General features: G+C 42.3%; 1 protein-coding gene across 1 annotated transcript in view; it reads right to left on the reverse strand.

Annotated features, from left to right (window-relative positions):
- LOC110535564 (cadherin-12-like) overlaps positions 1-22,775 on the reverse strand; it is a 208,705-nt gene that overhangs the window by 83,855 nt on the left and 102,075 nt on the right. Inside the window, exon 3 of the mRNA XM_021620630.2 lies at positions 6,566-6,860. Coding sequence (XP_021476305.2) covers positions 6,566-6,860 — 295 coding nt within the window. The remainder of the gene's footprint in view (positions 1-6,565; positions 6,861-22,775) is intronic.

The raw sequence follows: 22,775 nt of genomic DNA on the forward strand, positions 1-22,775 counted from the left end.
CCTGCTGTACCAGGAACAGAGTAATTACTTGTTATAGAAGTATGGGCTCATCCTCTGTAATTACTGAAGCTTCAATCTAAAACACCAATTGCAATTATCCACCGTCTCCACAGAAGCATGTAAACCTACCAACAAATCCAATTATTGTATCTATAAGCTCAATAAAACCACGCCTGTGGCCAAATGAGATTTCTCTGTTTTATTCCATATGTACAGGCTGGGACTGTCTGCTGGTGGACATCCAAGAGAAGCTACATGCACAAATGGCTATTGACACATGCTAATCTTTTAGTTGGCTGTAACAAGCCTTTATTAAACAGGCTTTGCGCTGTGAGCAGATGGTAACAATTGTATTAAAACATTAGGTGAGAGAGATTAAGCCCTGCACCACACATCCGGGTAGAATGTAGCTGACATGCTCTACACGCTCTATTACTGCTATGCCAATGCTAATGGATAAACACTCATTTACAACTAGGCAGTTTGTGCTGGTTTATCAGCATGTGCTGTATTCATGTTTTTGTTTGTGCGTTTTAGTGATGCAATCCTTTAAGAAACACCTCTATTTCCATAAAGCTTTCAAATACGAGTGCTTGGTTTAAAATGTATTAATAATAGCTAAACAAAGCTATGCACCACTTTTTAACTTGGCTCATTCCAGTTCCTTAATATTATTTGAAAATAAAACTACAGTTTTAATTGGTGTTTTGAATCCACACCCATTTCCCTAAGGAAGGCCTTTCAGTTCCATTAAATTCATTAATGTAATTAGCAGTGATTCCTATTTTTCTCTGGCACACGCTCCATAAACACCCTATTGAACCATTTATCACACACACTGCAGACAGTGTTGCCAACTATTGTTCAGGGAGATCCGCAATTGGCTACATGATTTGTCACTGGAAGTCGCTAGATCACGTGTTGCCGCAATGACGGCACAGCTGCTGTCCCCAAAATAGCGTTTTTTCCCCCTCTCCATCCGCATGTAATGTAAAAATCTTTCAAGAGTGAAATAGTTCCCAATCGTTCTGATTGTGTTGTGATTGTGAAGTCATGTTGTAAAAACTTTCACAGCGTGAAAATGTTCCCACTCAATAATTGCATGTGCGTTTGTGTGGATGTCTGAGCTCGTGCCGATTTTTCTCTCACACCCCCTCGCCCTTGATTTAGCTAGCTAATGAAAACTGGTTGAGATGGCTTGTTCTCAGAGGCGTGCAGTTTTAACTTGTTTGTACAGCTAGCTAACTAACAAACAAACAAACAAACAAATATATGTATGCACTGTCAATCTAAAACGTAGTGCCCAAGTCTTTGCAATCGCAAATAATCTCCTCACATCAACCCTCAGCACTTTGACTTGCAAGTCCTGGTATTTATATGCTGACCTCACGTCTCAACAAGCTTCTGATACAAACTTCAATACTCCTGGCCACCATTGATTGGCAGATGTATGAAGCAAATGCGCGTGTCCACTAGCACAGTTTTTGAGCTCGAGGGAGGATGTGAGAGAAACAGCAGCAGGAGCTCAGCCATCCATATAAAGAGATGTGCCTGCAATTATTGAACTGGGAACATTTTCACGCTGGGAGAGATTTTGCAGCATGACATCACAATCAGAACACAATCAAAACGATTTTGAACTATTTCACACTGCGAAGATTTTTACGACACCTTACACCCCCTTCCCTTGTTCTTCTCTGCCTGTGTGTGCGCTGTTGCTGTGATTTCTGTTGCTCAGACAGCTTCTCCCACTCTTGTTTGCATCAGAACTGAGTGGGAAAAGTTGCTAAATGCTATCAAACCATAGAAACCCTCTGTCTCAAAACTCCCCAAAGGCAGCCTGAAAAGTAGTTGAACTCGCTAAATATAGGACAAAGTCGCTAAATTGTCAACAGTGACTGCAGAATAATCTGAAAATAAGAATTATTTCTAAAGCATGCTCAATCCCTCATTTAAAGGTGCAATAACATTTGAATAGTTCACCTAATTTCAGTTTGTGACAAAGCAAGCAATGTATATTGTACAGAATCCGTGTACCATCGAAACCACTGTGAAATGTATTTTCAATAAATCAAAATATTTTATTTTCAGCAGTTTAAAGCTGGTGTACAAATCTGAAACAGCTTTCAATGAGAATAACAGAACTATGACACACATTTTGTATGTGAATTTGGATGGGTTGCCCAAAAAGTTACATATTGCATCTTTAAAGGAAATAGTTATTTCGCAGGCAGGTCCTAAATTCTCAAAAAACACACAACAAACAGAGACTAAGGTCTGCTTCAGTGCCTTCCATCTTTGTTTCCCTGCAGTGAGTTGTAGAATGAAACATTTTTTCGATTAGCGTGAAAGGGACCATGCGGATTTAGAGCACAGTTTGTGTGTGGAGTGTACAGGTAACTGCCAAAATGAAGGCAACTCTTGAGTAAATGAGGGATGCAAAGCAGTGGTGGAAAAAGTACCCAATTGTCATACCTGAGTAAAAGTAAAAATACCTTAATAGAAAATGAGTGAAAGTAACCCAGTAAAATACTACTTGAGTAAAAGTATTTGGTTGTAATTATACTTAAGTATAAAAAGTAAATGTAATTGCTAAAATATTCTTAAGTATCAAAAGTAATATCAAGCCAGCCAGATGTTCATGTTTTTTAAATTTACACTCCAACAAAGTTCGCCACATCAGAGGCAGTAGGGATGACGAGGGTTGTTCTCTTGATAAGTATGTGAACTGGACCATTTTCTGTCCTGCTATGCATCCAAAGTGAAACAAGTGCTTTTGGGTGTCAGGGAAAATGTACAGCGGCTTGCAAAAGTATTCACCCCCCCTTGGAATTTTTCCTATTTTGTTGCTTTGCAACCGGTTAATTAAAATATATGTTTGGGGGGTTTGTATCATTTGATTTACACAACATGCCTACCACTTTGAAAATGCTAAATAGTATATTCCCTGAACAAGGCAGTTAACCCCCCCAAAATCAATACTTTGTAGAGCCAGCATTTGCAGCAATTACAGCTGCAAGTCTCTTGGGGCATGTCTCTATAAGCTTGGCACATCTAGCCACTGGGATTTTTGCCCATTCTTCAAGCTCCTTCAAGTTGGACGGGTTCCGCAGGTGTACACCAATCTTTCACTGTGGGGATAGTGTTCTCGGAGTGATGAGAGGTGTTGGGTTTGCACCAGACATTGCATTTTCCTTTATTGCCAAAAATATACATTTTAGTCTCATCTGACCAGAGTCCATTCTTCCATATGTTTGAGGACTCTCCCACATGCCTTTTGGCAAACACCAAACTGTCACTCGGAGCACACTCAGACAAGGAGACTGGGATGAGATAACCAAGGTGTTTTTTGAACACAGGGGGGAGATTGAGTGCAGGCCAGGGAAAGCTCAGTCAGGTTCCTGGAAACCAAGTGCGGAGGCTGAGGCTGGAGCGAGAGGTGTGGGGACAGGGTAAGCAGGTCCGGAGGGAGCGTAGAGTGGGGAATCCAGGACAGAGTAGCATGACTGACGAGAAGTCGGACTGGAGACAGGGACCAGAGTCAGAGCAGGCAGAACTGTGGTGGAGAGGAAAAAGGAGTCAGGCAAGGGAAACCAGGCACAACTGGAACAAACGGCTAGAATCATGCACTGACTGTGCAGAGATTACAATCTGGCAGTGTGGAAGTGGCAGGACTGAGTATTTGTAGAGGTCTTGATTATGGAACAGATTTCCGCTGGTGGGGATCTGCTCTGACTCCAGCAAACCTGTCTCCGCCCACACAATCACACCACACACACACACACACACACACACACACACACACACACACACACACACACACACACAGAGGGAGAGGGAGAAAGCACTGGAGGAGTGGCGGACACCGGATGAGCACTAGAGGGCGAGGCATGAGCAGATGTGTCACAAACGTGTTTGCTTATTGTTTTCTTTAAGCAATGGATTTCTTCTGGCCACTCTTCTGTAAAGCCCAGCGCTGCGTAGTGTACGACTTAGTGGTCCTATGGACAGATACTTCAATATCTGCTGCAGAGCTTTGCAGCTCCTTCAGGGTTGTCTTTGGTCTCTTTGTTGCCTCTCTGATTATTGCCCTCCTTGCCTGGTCTGTGAGTTTTGGTGGGTGGCCCTCTCTTGGCAGGTTTCTTGTGGTGCCACATTCTTTCCATGTTTTTATAATGGATTTAATGGTGCTCCGTGGGATGTTCAAAGTTTTGGATATGTTTTTTTAACCTAACCCTGACCTGTACTTCTCCACAACTTTGTCCCTGACCTGTTTGGAGAGCTCTTTGATCTTCATAGTGCCGCTTGCTTGGTGTTGGCCCTTGCTTAGTGGTGTTGCAGACTCTGGGGCCTTTCAGGACAGGTGTACAGTGCCTTGCGAAAGTATTCGGCCCCCTTGAACTTTGCGACCTTTTGCCACATTTCAGGCTTCAAACATAAAGATATAAAACTGTATTTTTTTGTGAAGAATCAACAACAAGTGGGACACAATCATGAAGTGGAACGACATTTATTGGATATTTCAAACTTTTTTAACAAATCAAAAACCGAAAAATTGGGCGTGCAAAATTAGTTACTTAAGCAATTGTCATCCCATCATGCTTAGGTTCATGTATAAAAATGCCCAGTTGATAATTTTCTGGGGCTACCATGGCTAGAAGAAGAGATCTCAGTGACATTGAAAAGGGGGATCACAAAGGAGCATAAGGGGTTTAAAATGTGTGTGTGTTCGTGTGTGTGTGTGTGTCACAGTCAGTCAGTCACCAGATCTCAACCCAATTGAACACTTATGGGAGATTCTGGAGTGGCACCTGAGACAGTGTTTTACACCACCATCAACAAAACACCAATTGATGTAATTTCTCGTGGAAGAATGGTATCACTCACACCCCTCCAATAGATTTCCAGAGACTTGTAGAATCTATCCCAAAATTTAAGCTGTTATGGTGGCTCGTGGTGCCCCAATGCCTATTTAAGACACTTTATGCCAGTGTTTCCTTTATTTTGGCAATTACCTGTAGATTGACTGTACCCGGCTCCATTCAACAATCTCTATCAGAGCACTGTAGAGATCTGATTTGCTGTTCTCTTCGCCAGGGCTTCATAGCAATTCAGATCAAGAGGAGTCAATCTCAAATTGAATTATCTTGATCTCCCTTCCCTGGGGAGAGATCATAAATGCAAGCCTCGATCTGCAATGTACTCAGGCACATTGTGCAAAACTGGCTTGCTCACAGAAACATCAACATATGTTCTCTATCTCCCTCCTGTTTACCTGTGATTATAAAACTCCCTTTCTTATGGTATTTTTTTTACTATGTCTCGATATAAACCTCAGTACAATACAGTGTTGTTCATTCTAAGAAATGCATCTATTTTGCTATGACAAGTTATCTTCTCTAGGGTAGGGGGCACTATTTTCACCTCCGGATGAAAAGCATGCCCAAAGTGAACTGCCTGCTACTCAGCTCCAGAAGCTAGGATATGCATATAATTGGATAGAGAACATTCTAAGGTTTCCAAAACTGTTAAAATACTTTCTTTGAGTTTAACATAACTGATTTGGCAGGCGAAAACCTGAGACAAATCCATCCAGGAAGTAAGATTGTTTTATTTTTGTAGTTTTCTATTTAATGCCATTACAGTATCTATTGACTTAGGACTCAAATTGCAGTTCCTATGCCTTCCACTAGATGTCAACAGTCTTTAGAAATTGAAAAATGAGGGAGTAAGACCAGTCTGAATGACTGGACCCTACAGTGTCATAGAGCTTTTTCATGCGCAATCCCGAGAGCACGCCTTTCCTGTTGACCTTAATGTTATTGTCCATTTTAAATATGATCAATTATTTAGGCTAAAAACAACCTGAGGATTGAATATAAACATCGTTTAGCATGTTTCTATGAACTTTACGGATACAATTTAGATTTTTTTTATCTGCCTGTTGTGACTGTGTTTGAGCCTGTGGATTACTGAAGAAAACGTGCGAACAAAGGTTTTTGGATAGAAAGAGAGACTTTATCGAACAAAACTAACACTTTTTAAATAAATGAATGTCTTCTGAGTGCAACCATATGAAGATCATCAAAGGTTACTGATTAATTGTATCTCTACTTCTGACTTGTGTAACTGTCTACTTGGCTGGTTACTGTTTGTAACGATTTGTCTGCTGGGTGATGTTCTCAAATAATCACATGGTATGCTTTCGCCGTAAAGCCTTTTTGAAATCTGACACCGTGTTTGGATTCACAAGAAGTTAATCTTTAAACATATGTATAACACTTGTATATTTTAATAATTTTTATAATCACTATTTCTGTTTTTGAATTTGGTGCTCTGCAATTTCACTGGATGTTGGTCAGGTGGGATGCTTCCATCCCACATACCCTACAGAGTTATAGCAGATACAGTAAATTACGTATTTTGTGATATTTTGTTTGTGTGGCAAATGGCACCCTATTCTCTTCATAGTGTACTACTTTTGACCAGAGCCCGTAAGTCTCTGGTTAAAAGAAGTGCACTATAAAGGGAATAGGCCACATTATTATCTGATATTTCTTCTTACCTACAGGTGACATCTCAGGGACACTAGCTGTGCACGGACCTTCCAGAAACTTCGGCTCATTGTCGTTGATGTCCTGGACTTTGATCACAAACTGTGATTCAGGCTCCAGGGGCCTGTTTGTATCGATATCGACAGCCTGGGCGCGAAGGGTATAGTAAGGCTTCACCTCCCTGTCAAGGCTTCTTAAGGCATGGATGTCCCCGGTCGTTGCATCAATGGTGAAAATGGAGCCGGCCCCTTCTCCCATGAGAGTGTACTTCACTGCGCTCTCGCCCTTATCCAGGTCAGTGTGCAGCTACAAGACAAGAGAAAAAGGACAGGTTCAGTCCTAACATACTGCTAATGATTCATTGAGACCACTGAGGGAGAACAATTTCATGTTTTAAAGCAGTTTATGAAGTGAGTCGATGGGAATCACTGCACTTACTGACTGCACTTATAAAATACAAAGAAAACCCCCCACATTCAATATACATTGAGTGCACAAAACATTAAGAAATACGATTGAGTTCCGCCCCCAGCCTCACTTCGTAGGGGCATGGACTCTACAAGGTGTCGAAAGCATTCCACAGGGATGCAAGCTGGCTCATGTTGACTCCAATGCTTCCCACAGTTGTGTCAAGTTGGCTGGATGTCCTTTGGGTGGCGACCCATTCTTGATGCACACGGGAAACTGTTGAGCATGAAAAACCCAGCAGCATTGCAGTTCTTGACACAAACCCTTGTGCCTGGCTCTACCATACCCCTTTCAAAGGCACTTACATGTACATATTGTCTTGCCCATTCACCCTCTGAATGGCACACATTCACAATCCATGTCTCAATTGTCTCCAGGCTTAAAAATACTTATTTAATCTGTCTCATCCCCTTCATCTACTCTGATTGAAGTGGATTTAACAAGTGATATCAATAAGGGATCATAACTTTCACCTGGATTCATCTGGTCAGTCTATGTCATGGAAAGAGCAAGTGTTCTTCATGTTTTGTACACTCATGCTATACAAAGTAGTGTACCTGTTTGGCCCAGATCTGGTAGAAAAAGTTTGGGATTTTGAATGTGCATATTACCTATATGATGACACACCCAACAATACAGAGGTTAATTTGATCACCCTATTGTTGCAGGAAACTTAATCTAAAGTTACTTCAACCTAGTTAGTAAGTGAAGCTCGCAAATTTATATTTAACAACTTGTTGAGTGAACTTGAAACTTTTGGTCAAAAGTAACATTCTTCTAAGATTGTTCATTGTGAGCACACAACACTTCATTTGGGATTTGAACTCATAATCCATTGGTTGCCAGTGACTTGAATTTCCTGCTATGCCAAAAGGTCTGTGGGCATGGAAGAGATTGGCCAAATATTAATTGAGAAGAGTTTATTATGTACTTTGCTAAAACACCTTAAAAATTACAGAGGAATAACTTTTTGAGGCTATTAAATCCTTTCAGTCTGAAAAAAACCCAGGGCTTGATGGCATACCGGTGGAGATGTATATGGCCTTTTTTTATATACTCAAGCTCCATTATTAGCTTATTTTAACTACTCCTATAGAAATTGTAGTCTGTCAGGTACTCAACGGGAATGTCTGATTTCACTATTATTAAAACAAGACCCAGATGGCAAATATAAAGATCCAGTCTATCTTAGAAACTGGAGGCCTCTTACACTTCAATGTTGTGATGCAAAAATACAAGCGAAATGCATAGCACTCAGAATTAAAAAGGTTTTACCAGGTATTGTTCATACTGATCAGACAGGTTTTTTTTTGCATGGATGATGAATTGGAGATAATATACGACAACTACTAGAAGTAAAATAACATCTTAAAACAACTAAGAAGCCAGGCCTGATATTTATAGCGGATTCTGAAAAGGTCTTTGATAAAGTAAGTCTCGATTGTATTTATAAATAACTGTTTTTTTTTATTTCGGTGATTCTTTTATAAAATGGTTAATGGTAATGTATAGCAACCCCAGGTGTAAAATAGTACATAGCGGCTACATCTCAGAGAGTTTTGAAATGTCAAGAGTAGTTAAACAAGGGTGTCTGCTGTCGTCATATCTATTCGTCATGGCCATCGAAATGCTAGCTATTAAAATCAGATCAAATAAGAACATTAGAGGATTAGAAATCCATGGCTTAAAAACAAAGGTGTCCATGTACAGTTGAAGTCAGAAGTTTACATACACCTTAGCCAAATACATTTAAACTCAGTTTTTAAAAATTCCTGACATTTAATCCTAGTAAAGAATTCCCTGTCTTATGTCAGTTAGGATCACCACTTTATTTGATTTTATTCTGACTTTGTCAGAATAATAGTAGAGATAATTATTTATTTCAGCTTTTATATATTTCATCACATTCCCAGAGTGTCAGAAGTTTACATACACTCAATTAGTATTTGGTAGCATTGTCTTTGAATTATTTAACTTCTGTCAAAAGTTTCAGGTAGCCTTCCACAAGCATTTGGTCCCATTCCTCCTGACAGAGCGGGTGTAACTGAGTCGGGTTTGTAGGCCTCCATGCTCGCACACACTTTTTTAGGTCTGCCCACAAATGTTCTATAGGATTGAAGTCAGGGCTTTGTGATGGCCACTCTAATACCTTGGCTTTGATGTCCTTCAGCCATCTTGCCATAACTTTGGAAGTATTCTTGGGGTCATTGTCCATTTGGAAGACCCATTTGCGACCAAGCTTTAACTTCCTGATTGTCTTGAGATGTTGCTTCAATATATTCACATACTTTTCCATCCTCATGAGCCATCTATTTTGTGAAGTGCACCAGTCCCTACTGCAGCAAAGCAACCCCACAACATGATGCTGCCACCCCTGTGCTTCACAGTTGGATTGGTGTCCTTCAGCTTGCAAGCCTCACTCTTTTTCCTCCAAACATAACGATGGACATTATGGCCAAGCAGTTCTATTTTTGTTTCATCAGACAAGAGGATATTTCTCCATTTCTCAATTTCTTTGTCCCCATGTGCTGTTACAAACCATAGTCTGGCATTTTATGGTGGTTTTGGAGCAGTGGCTTCTTCCTTGCTGAGCAGCCTTTGAGCAGTCTGCTCATTCCAAGATTACAACCAATTAATAACCGCATTACCCCAAACATGGAGGAGGCAGGTGGTAGCAGGTGGAGGCCCAATATAAAGGATCAAAACTGGAGGACGAATAAAAAAAAAAGAAATTATACGAGTTTCATTTGAGGACCAGGAAGTTGACAGCTGTGCCATACAGATTTTTTGATGTACCGATTCCGTGGTACAGGGTGTATGAGTTCATATATAAAACTAAGCAAGATTCAAGCCTTCGTGCTTTTCAGCTAAAATTATTATATGGAATTCTTTCCACCAACAAAATGTTGAACATTTGGGGCATACAATCATCTTAGCTCTGCAGATTTTGTTGTGAGGATACAGAATCAATAGGCCATTTATTTTGGTATTGTCCTCAGGTAGCCTGTTTCTTGTCTCAGGTTGAGGAATGGGTGAAATTGCATAACATTGATCTAAAATTATGCTTCACTGTCTTTAGATATTTTTGTCAGATGTTACTATGGAACACTGAAATATAATTACAAGCAGGCTTTTATTGACAATTACATGAAGTATTTTCAGTGTTGACCCTTCTTTTTCAAGACCTCTGCAATCCGTCGTAAAATGCTGTCAATTAACTTCTGGCCACATCTTGACTGATGGCAGCCCATTCTCGCAAAATCAATGCTTGGAGTTTGTCAGAATTTGTGGGTTTTTGTTTGTCCACCAACCTCTTAAGGATTGACCAACATTTCTCAATTGGTCTGGGGAGTTTCCTGCCCATGAACCCAAAATATTGATGTTTTGTTCCCCGGGCCACTTAGTTATCACCTTTGCCTTATGGCAAGGTGCTCCATCATGCTGGAAAAGGCATTGTTTGTCACCAAACTGTTCCTGGATGGTTGGGAGAAGTTGCTCTCAGAGGATGTGTTGGTACCATTCTTTATTCATGGCTGTGTTGTTAGGAAAAATTGTGAGTGAGCCCACTCCCTTGGCTGAGAAGCAAACCCACATATGAATGGTCTCAGGATGCTTTACTGTTGGCATGGCACATAACTGATTGTAGCTTTCACCTTGTTTTCACCAGACAAGCTTTTTTCCCGGATGCCCCAACCAATCGGAAAGGGGATTCATCTGGGCAAATGACTTTACCCCAGTCCTCAGCAGTCCAATCCCTGTAACTTTTGCAGAATATCAGTCTGTCCCTGATGTTTTTCCTGGAGAGAAGTGGCTTCTTTGCTGCCCTTCTTGACACCAGGCCATCCTCCAAAAGTATTCGCCTCACTGTGCGTGCAGATGCACTCACACCTGCCTGCTGCCATTCCTGAGCAAGCTCTGTTCTGGTGGTGCCCCAATCCCGCAACTGAATCAACTTTAGGAGACGGTCCTGGCGCTTGCTGGACTTTCTTGGCCGCCCTGAAGCCTTCTTCACAACAATTGAACTGCTCTCCTTGAAGTTCTTGATGATTCGATAAATGTTTTTTTTTAGGTGCAATCTTACTGGCAGCAATATCCTTGCCTGTGAAGCCGTTTTTGTGCAAAAAAATGATGACAGCACGTGTTTCCTTGCAGGTAACCAACCATGTTTGACAGAGGAAGAACAATGATTTCAAGCACCACCCTACTTTTGAAGCTTCCAGTCTGTTATTCGAACTCAATCTGCATGACAGAGTGATCTTCAGCCTTGTCCTCGTCAATGCTCACACCTGTGTTAACGAGAGAAGCACTGACATGATGTCAGCTGGTCCTTTTGTGGCAGGGCTGAAATGCAGTGGACATGTTTTTTGGGGATGCAGTTCAGTTACATGGCAAAGAGGTACTTTGCAATTAATTGCAATTCATCTGATCAGTCTTCATAACATTCTGGAGTATATGCAAATTTCCGTCATACAAACTGAGGCAGCAGACTTTGTGAAAGTTAATATTCTCAAAACCTTTGGCCATGACTGTACTGTTCGGAGATCTGGAGAGACTGGGTCAGTCAATTACTAATAAACTAATACTCTTAATAAAATAATTTCTCTTCATTACTCTGTGGATTCTATTTGATTAGATAGATTAAAATGGTGTGTTAAATGTCACAGCATAGTTGAAAGATATATGGTGCGTAGAAATCCGAAGACGGTGACCAGCAGAGACTGGAGGGAAGCTGAGGATTGGGATGTGGAATCAAATGGTTGAGAGGCAGCTCCTGGGGATGTGTGGGGGGGATCTTGGAGGGTTGGTGGCCTGGCGGTTGGGAGCTTGGGCCGGTGGCTGAAGAATTGCTGGTTCGGGTCCCTGTTGTTGACCTTGTGGGAGATCTGTCGACGTGCCCTTGAGCAGGGTTGTGTCCCTGGTAGCTTGTGTGTTTCACTCTTGATGTGAGTCTTGTCATATATACACATATTCATATACATAGCTCATATATCAAGCACATATATTAAGCCGCCTGACTCAAGTCATTGCACACACCCCTGTCCAAACAGGAAGCACCCTACCCCCAGCCATAAACTGCCAGTTTCAGTTCCCCTTATCTCGCGACTCCTGGACACACACACACACACTCCACTCCCCTCTACTGGTCGGGTGCCAAGAGCAGAGGACTCTGCTGTGCACCATTGGGGCTCCTGCTCTGGCTGGAGCTGGCCCGCCTCCAACTCTTCGGGACCAGTCAGAAGACCACCACGACAAGACTCCACCTACATTATTCCATGTATATAATCTGCTACAACCTTTGTCTAGGTCCCTTTTTCAGCAAACTCCTTCTGAGCTGTATGAATCAGGTCTGTGCACGTTAAACTGCAGGACAAGATATATTTTGACTCAATAAACTGCCTTTTTGTTACAACTGAAATCCACTCTGTCCAGCGTCCATGATTTGGTCTCACTCTCCTGTAGTTAATCATCAACAGTCTGTTAGATTACTAACATGATGTAGTTGTTGAGCGGCTTCACTGCGAGTATATTGTATGTTTTAAATATATGTATTTTTTAAATAAATTATGATAATAATAAAATAGACCTTAAAAATTCCCTGCTGCCTTAAATTGTTAAATCATGTGAAATACACATTTCGTGTTGAGTTAGCTTCATCTAACGTTACTTCAACCTTGAGTGTAACAATCCTCTCACTGAACTGTCTTAGCATGTTTGTGTTTTCTTCAGGTAAATTGTTTTTAAACACCTTTGCAAAATCTGTACTGGCTTGACCCAGTTCTTTCTCCAATTCACAGTGCTGTTCCTCTTTCTACAATTGCTATGTGTCACGTCCTGACCTTAGTTCCTTTTTAGGTCTCTGTTTTAGTTTGGTCAGGGAGTGAGTTGGGGTGGGCATTATATGTTGTGTTTTCTAGGTTTTCTATTTCTATGTGTTTGGCCTGGTATGGTTCCCAATCAGAGGCAGCTGGCAATCGTTGTCTCTGATTGAGAACCATACTTAGGCAGCCTGTTTTCCCACTATGATTTGTGGGTAGTTGTTTTCTGTCTTTGTATGTAGTTTACCAGACGGAATTGTTTCGGTTGTTCTTTTTGCTACTTTGTATTTTTAGTGTTCAGTGCTATTGATTAAAATGACGAACACTTACGATCCTTCCTACTCCTCCTCAGAATAGGAGGAAAACCGTTACACCATGATTGTGTTCCAAATTGCACCCTATTATTAAATACATGAAGAGAATTGGGTGCCATTTGGGACACAATCTAACACTATAAGAACGCTTTTCTTTGGCTACAAGCGGTACACCTGTTGACATGGAAGCATTTTTCCTCCTGTACAGGACATCAGACTCACAGATTGGATTGTGTTGTGTCTAATATTCAGCTACTGTAAAAGTATTGTAACTGTCACCATGGTAGAACCCTGTTAGGTAAATTATCTTCTGGTGTCCCCTTAGGATAACTGTTTTGGGGTTTCAGGTAGAACCCTCTTTGGAAAAAGTTTAACATGGAACCCAAAAGGGTTCTACCTGCACCATAACCCCCAGTTATGATAACAAATTGCATTTTCCCCCAGTATGCTCTACTGCAGATAGATTTTGGGGGAATAGTTTTTAATACCTGTGTTGTTGCATGTACATTGAGTGATTTATTGATTAATCTTATGCTACACAAAGATTCATAACATTCATTTTTCTAAACTAATCCAATATTTTAGTTCGATTTTTTGCACTTGTTACTGAAATGGTTGTTCCCGTTTAAATGGGTTAGATTGTATCCTCATACTGTTCTTGACCCTGGCAGTCATTATGAATGCAGGTTGCAAGTGAATAAAAAGTCAAACTGTTGAATTTTTTAACTCTGGCTGGATTCCAATAATAATTATACGTCACTTTACAAGCCAGTATAATGTGCTTGACTCGGGCAAGGGCTCACCAGAACTGAGTACTGGCACCTCAAATGTACTACTGCTTGAGAACCACTTATAAAATATTCGCTAAAAATTATTGTAGAGTTGTTGCACCTAAATATGAACGGTACCAGCACCTATTCTAGACCAAGTCAAGCACCTCTCCCTGACCAAGTCTGTAGTACCTTCATATTTCAAGCAGGACCCATAGTTCCTGTGCCCCAAGAAAGGGAAGGTAATCTGCCTGAATGACTACCGCCCCGTAGCACTCACGTTGGTAGTCATAAAGTGCTTTGAAAGGCTGGTCATGGCTCACATTAACACCATCATCCCGGAAACCCTAGACCCACTCCAATTCACATACCACCCCAACAGATCCACAGATGACCCAATCTCAATTGCCCTCCACTCCGCCCTTTCCCACCTGGACAAAAGGAACACCTATGTGAGAATGTTGTTCATTGACTACAGCTCAGTGTTCAACGCCATAGGTTACCATAGGACCCACGAAGCTCATCACTAAGATAAGGACCCTGGGACTAAACACCTTCCTCTGCAACTGGATCCTGGACTTTCTGACGGGCCTTCCCCAGGTGGTAAGGGTGGGAAACAACACATCTGCCACACTGGTCACTCATGGGTGTGTCCTTAGTCCCCTCCTGTACTCTCTGTTCACCCATGACTGCGTGGCCAAGCACGACTCCAACACCATCATTAAGTTGGCTGACGACACAACGGTGGTAGGCCTGATCACCGACAACGATGAAAAAGCCTATAGGAAGGGTCAGAGACAAAGGAGATGATCGTGGACTAAAAGGAAAAGGATGGCCGAACAGGCCCCCATTCAAATCGATTGGGATGTAGTGGAGCGGGTAGAGAGTTTGAAGTTCCTTGGGGTCCACCTCACCAACAACCTATCATGGTCTAAACACACCAAGAAAGTTATGAAGAAGGCACGACAATGCCTTTTCCCCCTCGGGAGACTGAAAAGATTTGACATGGTTCCTCAGATCCTCAAAAAGTGCTACAGCTGCCCCATTGACAATATGGTTGCATAACCACCTGGTTTGGCAACTGCTCGGCGCTACAGAAGGTAGTGCGTACAGCCCAGTACATCAGTGGGGTCAAGTTTCCTGCCATCCAGGACCTATATAATAGGTGGTGTCAAAGGAAGACCCAAAACATTGTCAAAGAATCCAGTCACAAAGTCATAGACTGTTCTCTCTGCTACCGCACGGCAAGTGGTACCGTAGCGCCAAGTCTAGGTCCAAAAGGATCCGTAACAACTTCTACCCCCAAGCCATACCGCTGCTGGACAATTAATCAGATGGCCACCCCCTTTGTTTTTATACTGCTGCTAATCGCTGTTTATTATCTATGCATATTCACTTTACCCCTACCTACATTTTCAAATCACCTCGACTAACCTTTACCCGCACACATTGACTCGGTACCAGTACCCCCTGTATATAGCCTCATTGTTCTTTTATTGTGACATAAAAGTAGTTTGTTTATTTTGTAAATATTTTTCTAAACTCTATTTTCTTTAAAACGGCATTGTTCGTTGAGGGCTTTTAAGTAAACATTTCACGTAAGATCTACACCTGTTGCATTCGGCGCATGTGACGAATACAATTGGATTTGATTTGACTTGTTAAGGACACTTCCATCCATGAACAAGTGCTGGTCACATGCAAGTAAATCAATGCTTTTCATTGGCTGATAATCATTTTGTGCGTGAGAACCCATTTAACTTTAAATGCTTGCTTATGTTCGCAAGTGTGGCCCCATTAAGTCTCAAAAAAATTCATTGTTTTTACCTCACCGATAAAGAGGAACAGAGTCCAACTCCATGGAAGTGGAACAACATTCAACAGGCCACAATACCACGGATGTTTGAAGTTTTGAGGGAGCGTACAAATGGCATGGGCTATTGCCAGAGAATACCATAAGCCGCCTTCAACGTCGTTTTAGAGAATATGTGAGTACGTCCAACTGGCCTCACAACCGCAGATCACTTTTATGGCTTTGTGTGGGCGAGTGGTTTGCTGTTGTCAATGTTATGAACAGAGTGTCCCATGGTGCGGTGGGGTTATGGTATGGGCAGGCATAAGCTATGGACAACGAACACAATTACATTTTATTGATGGCAATTTGAATGCACAGAGATACTGTAATGATCATCCGCCCCCATCACCACATGTTTTAGCATGATAATGCATGCTCCATGTTGCAAGGATCTGTACACAATTCCTGAAAGCTGGAAATGTCCCAGTTCTTCCATGGCATGCATACTCACCAGACATGTCACCCATTGAGCACGTTTGGGATGCTCTGGATCGACGTGTATGACAGGGTGTCACAGTTCATTCCAATATCCAGCAACTTCGCACAGCCATTGAAGAGGAGTGGGACAACATTCAACAGGCCACAATCAACATTCTGATCAACTCTATCCGAAGGAGAGGTGACGCGCTGCATGAGGCAAATGGTGGTCAAACCAGATATTGACAGTTTTTCTGATCCACGCCAATCCTACCGTTTTTTAAAGGTATCTGTGACCAACCGATGCATATCTGTATTCTGAAATCCATAGATTAGGGCCCAATTTACTTATTTCAATTGACTGATTTCCTTATATGAACTGTAACTCAGTAAAATGTTTGAAATTGTTGCATGTTGCGTTTATATATTTGTTCAGTGTACCCTAAGTAAATCAATGTATGGACAGAAGGGGAGGCTGCCTGTATTGTGATGGATTCATTTAGAATGAGTAAATGTATCTTATTCTGGTTTATGCAACGCACCACCCATCTTATTCAATACAGAAACCCCAGGAGTGACACATTTTAATCAGACCCTGCAAATCGATTCATAACTGCACAATTAAAGATGAAAATTAAATACAACCCCTAAAAAGGAATAGGCCCATTCCCCACATTAATTAGAAGTGAAAAGTTGAGTGATACTAATTAAAAATTCCATTAGGCTAACAATGGTAATCAATTATACAAAGAGATGAATTAATGTGAAGGCAGGCAAGTACACTTTTTTAACATGCCACATAATCACCAGGGCCTCACGGGCTAGAGGTTTGGAGGATAAAATCATCTATAAACACTGCAGAGGTAATTTTAGTCAATTTGTTATACAGTAAGAAAATAAGTTATCCAACTATCCAACTCAAACCCTCTGCCTTACTGCATTTTTTTAACACATGAATCAACAAAACAAAGACCTATGCATGCTCCATTCAAATGATAACTTTAGTAATGGTCTTCTGTACATTTTTTAATTATTTTTATTCATTAAATGTTTTATTTTTATTTCACCTTTATTTAACCAGAGAACAAGTTCTCATTTACAACTGCGATCTGGCCAAGATAAAGCAAAGCAGTGCGACACAAACAACAACACAGAGTTACACATGGAATAAACAAACATACAGTCAATAATACAATAGAGAAAGTCTATATACAGTTTGTAAATGAGGTAGGATAAGGGGGTGAGGCAATAAATAGGCCATGGTGGCAAAATTATTACAGTATGGTAAATTAATCACTGGGGTGATTGGATGCAGTCTATCACAGTGCAATCCGTTTTGTCACCAAAGCCCCATATACTACCCACCATTGCAACCTGTACGCTCTCGTTGGCTGGCCCTCGCTTCATACTCGTGGCCAAACCCACTGGCTCCATGTCATCTACAAGACCCTGCTAGGTAAAGTCCCCCCTTATCTCAGCTCGCTGGTCACCATAGCATCTCCCACCTGTAGCACACGCTCCAGCAGGTATATCTCTCTAGTCACCCCCAAAACCAATTCTTTCTTTGGCCGCCTCTCTTTCCAGTTCTCTGCTGCCAATGACTGGAACGAACTTCAAAAATCTCTGAAACTGGAAACACTTATCTCCCTCACTAGCTTTAAGCACCAACTGTCAGAGCAGCTCACAGATTCCTGTACATAGCCCACCTATAATTTAGCCCAAACAACTACCTCTTTCCCAACTGTATTTAATTTATTTATTTATTTTGCTCCTTTGCACCCCATTATTTTTATTTCTACTTTGCACATTCTTCCATTGCAAAACTACCATTCCAATGTTTTACTTGCTATATTGTATTTACTTTGCCACCATGGCCTTTTTTGCCTTTACCTCCCTTCTCACCTCATTTGCTCACATTGTATATAGACTTGTTTATACTGTATTATTGACTGTATGTTTGTTTTACTCCATGTGTAACTCTGTGTCGTTGTATCTGTCGAACTGCTTTGCTTTATCTTGGCCAGGTCGCAATTGTAAATGAGAACTTGTTCTCAACTTGCCTACCTGGTTAAATAAAAGTAAAATAAATAAAAAAATAAAATAAAATACGCAGAAGATGAGTGTGCAAGTAGCGGTACTGGGGTGAAAAATAGCCAAATAGATATAATAAATAACAATATGAGGTAGTTGGATGGGCTATTTACAGATTGGCTATGTACAGGTGCAGTAAACTGTGAGCTGCTCTGACAGCTGGTGCTTAAAACTAATGAGGGAGATATGAGTCTCCAGCTTCAGTGATTTTTGCAGTTCGTTCCGGTCATTGGCTGCAGAGAACTGGAAGGAAAGGCGGCCGAAGGAGGAATTGGCTTTGGGGGAGACCAGTGAAATATACCTGCTGAAGCGCGTGTTGCGGGTGGGTGCTGCTATGGTGACCAGTGAGCTAAGGCGGGGCTTTACCCAGCAAAGACTTATAGATGACTTGGAGCCAGTGGGTTTGGCGACAGATATGAAGCAAGGGCCAGCCAAAGAGAGCATACAGGTCGCGGTGGAGAGTAGTATATGGGGCAAAATTGGTGATAAGAGTGTTGGAGGCTATTTTGTAAATGACATTGCCGAAGTTAAGGACCGGTAGAATTGTCAGTTTTACAACGGCATGTTTAGCAGCATGAGGATGCTTTATTATAAGGATGCTTTATTATGAAATAGGAAGCCAATTATAGATTTAGTTTTGGATTGGAGATGCTTAATGTAAGTCTGGAAGGAGAGTTTACAGTCTAACCAGACACCTAGGTATTTGTAGTTGTCCACATATTCTAAGTCAGAACCATCCAGAGTAGTGATGCTGGATGGGTGGGTAGGTGTGGGCAGTGATCAGTTGAAGAGCATGCATTTAGTTTTGCTTGCATTTAAGAGCATTTGGAGGCCATGGAAGGAGAGTTGTATGGCATTGAAGCTCATATGAAGGTTTGTTAACACCGTTTCCAAAGAAGGGCCAGAAGTATACAGAATGGTGTCGTCTGCGTAGAGGTGAATCAGAGAATCACCAGTGGCAAGAGCGACATCATTGATGCATACAGAGAAAATAATCGGCCCGAGGATTGAACCCTGTGGCACCCGCATAGAGACTGCCAGAGGTCCGGACAACAGGCCCTCCGATTGACACACTGAACTGTATCTGAGAATAAGTTGGTGAACCAGGCGACGCAGTCATTTGAGAAACCAAGGCTGTTGACTCTGCAGATAAGAATGTGGTGATTGACAGAGTCGAAAGCCTTGGCCAGGTCGATGAATCCAACTGCACAGTATTATCTCTTATCGATGGCGGTTATAATGTCGTTTAGGATCTTGAGCATGGCTGAGGTGCATCCATGACCAGCTCGGGAACCAGATTTCATAGCGGAGAAGGTACAGTGGGATTCAAAATCGTCGGTGATCTGTTTTACTTTGCTTTCGAATACCTTTGAAAGACAGGGTAGGATAGATATAGGTCTGCAGCAGTTTGGGTCTAGAGGGTCTCCGACTTTGAAGAGGGGGATGACCGCAGCAGCTTTCCAATCTTTGGGGATCTCAGACGATACGAAAGAGTTTGATCAAGCTGGTAATAGGAGTTGCAACAACTTCGGTGTATAATTCTAGGAAGAGAGGGTCCAGATTGTCTAGCCCTGCTCATTTGTAGGGGTCCAGATTTTGCAGCTCTTTCAGAACATCAGCTATCTGGGTTTGGGTGAATCCACAAAGGAAAATGGGGGAAACTTGGGCAAGTTGCAGTGAGGGGTGTAGGGCTGTTGACCAGGGTAAGGGGTAGTCAGGTGGAAAGCATGGCCGGCCGCAGAAACATTCTTATTGAAATGATCAATTATCGCGGATTTATCATTGGTGACAGTGTTTCCTAGCCTCAGTGCAGTGGGCAGCTGGGAGGAGGGGCTCTTATTCTCCATGGACTTTACAGTGTCCCAGAACTTTTTGGAGTTTGTGCTACAGGGTGCAAATTTCTGTTTGAAAAAGCTATCCTTCGCTTTCCTAACTGCCAGTGTATATTGGTTCCTAACTTCCATGAAAAGTTGCATATCACGGGGGCTATTCGATGCTAATGCAGTACGCCACATGATGTTTTTGTGCTGGTCAAGGGCAGTCAGGTCTGGAGTGAATCAAGGGCTATATCTGTTCCTAGTTCTACATTTTTTTGAATGGGGCATGCTTATTTAAGTTGGTGAGGAAAGCACTTTTAAAGAATTAGCAATCATCCTTTAATGATGGAATGAGGTCAATATCATTCCATCAATAAGGTTGATTACAAAGGCCTGCTTGCTGAAGACCCATTACGGGTGCAGGCAATGGGGCAGTGATCACTGAGGTCCTGGTTGAAGACAGCAGATGTGTATTTGGAGGGCAGGTTGGTTAGGATGATATCTGAGGGTGCCTGTGTTTATGAATTTGGGGTTGTACCTGGTGGATTCATTAGATTGTAGGATGGCTGGGGTGTTAAGATTGTCCCAGTTTAGGTCACCTAACAGCACAAGCTCTAAAGATAGTTGGGGGGCAATCAATTTGCATAGGGTGTCCAGGGCACAGCTGGGGGCAGAAGGTGGTCCATAGCAAGCGGCAATGTTAAGTGACTTGTTTCTGGAGAGGTGGATTTTTAAAAGTAGAAGGTCAAATTGTTTGGGTACAGACCTGGATAGTAAGACAGAACTCTGCAGGCTATCCCTGCAGTAGATTGCAACTCTGCCCCCTTTGATGTTCTATCTTGTCGGAAAATGTTATAGTTAGGGATGGAAATTTCAGGGGTTTTGGTGGTCTTCCTAAACCAGGATTCAGACCCTCCTAGGACATCCGGGTTGGCAGAGTGTGCTAGGGCAGTGAATATATCAAACTTAGTGAGGAGGATTCTAATGTTAACATGCATGAAACCAAAGCTTTACAGTTACAGAAGTCAACAAATGAGAGCGCCTGGGAATGGGAGTGGAGCTAGCCACTGCAGGGCCTGGATTAACCTCCACATCACCACAGGAACAGAGGAGGAGTAGGATAAGGGTACGGCTAAAGGCTAAAAGAACTGACTGTTTAGTACGTTCTGAACAGAGAGTAAAATGAGCAGATATCTGGGCACGGTAGAATAGATTCAAGGCATAATGTACAGACAAAGGTAGGTTAGGATTTGAATACAGTGGGGGTAAGCCTGTGCATAGAGTGAAAATGAAAGAGATATTGTCTCTAGAAATATAGTGTTAACTAAGGTGTATTGAGCACGGCTAGAGGCTCTACAGTGAAATAAGGCAATCATTACTAACCAAAACAGCAATGGACAAGACATATTGACGTTAGGGAGAGGCATGCATAGCCAAGAGATCATAGGGTCCAGTGACTGGCTTCAGGCAGCCGGGGCTAGCAAGCTAGCAGAAAGGCCTTTGAGGGACGTCGCAACGGAAGAAAGTCTGTTGTGGCCCGCTCTTGCTGTGACGTCGGCAGACAAATCATTAGGGCTCCGTGTAATTCATTAGGGCTCCGGTAATTCAGGACATTGGCAAAATAGGTATAGTGGCCAAATAATTTGTCCGATGGGCCTCTTAAGCTAACAGTCCGATGTGCTCTATACAGCTAGCGGGCAGCGGCTAGCAGATGGGCCTAGCAAGGCTAGATCCAGGCTAATTGGTTCTTGCTTCGGGACAGAGACGTTTGCCAGGAGTGGCCACTCGGATAGCAGCCGGCTAGCTACGATGATCCAGGTGAGGGGGAAAAAAAAGTTCACAGCTTGCGGTAAGAATCTGGAGAAATGGGGAAAATAAGTCAGATTTGCTCTGGTTTGAGTTGTGCTGTGCAGACTGGCGAGAATTGTCCAGGCTAAAGGTAGCTAATGGCCAAAGCAGTGTCTAGCTGACTACTAGCTAGTAGCTAGTTAGCTGGCTAGCTTCTGTTGGGGAGTTCCGGTTCAGAGGAAGGACCAGCAGGGCTCCGTGTGGTAAACCAGGCCAATTGGCAAAATAGGTAGAGTGGTCAAAGAATTTGTCCGATGGGCCTCTTAAGTTAACAATCCGATGTGTTCTAGACGGCTAGCGGGCTAGCGGGTGGGCATTCAAGGGACGTCTTGACGGAGGAGTTGAAAAAAACCTCTGCTGGAATTAAATTGGTAGTCCAGTCGTGATGGGTCGGCGGGGGTCCAGGGATTGTAGCCCAAGGAGTGGTTGATGGGCCTCTATGGCTAGCAGGGAGATGGGCCTAGAAGATGGGCCTAGCAATGGCTAACTGACAACTAGCTAGGAGCTTTTGATGGGTGTCCCGGTTCTTAAGTATAAAAAATAGCAGATCCGTACCACATTGGGTGAGGCGGCTTTCAGGAGAGTACATTCAGTCCGTAGATGGAAAGTGATGTTAAAATATATACGGAAAAAAGGAAAAAAATGATATTTACACGGGACAAGACAGAACACACGTCCGACTGCTACGCCATCTTGGTTTGAATGAAAAGACATACAGGTATTTGCTTAACAAAAGAAAACAAATTAACAGAGACAGAGGCTGTAATATATACAGTGGCTTGCGAAAGTATTCACCCCCTTGGCATTTTTCCTATTTTGTTGCCT

The sequence above is a fragment of the Oncorhynchus mykiss genome, chromosome 11, assembly GCF_013265735.2.
Source record: "Oncorhynchus mykiss isolate Arlee chromosome 11, USDA_OmykA_1.1, whole genome shotgun sequence".
In the NCBI taxonomy this organism is placed as follows: domain Eukaryota; kingdom Metazoa; phylum Chordata; class Actinopteri; order Salmoniformes; family Salmonidae; genus Oncorhynchus; species Oncorhynchus mykiss.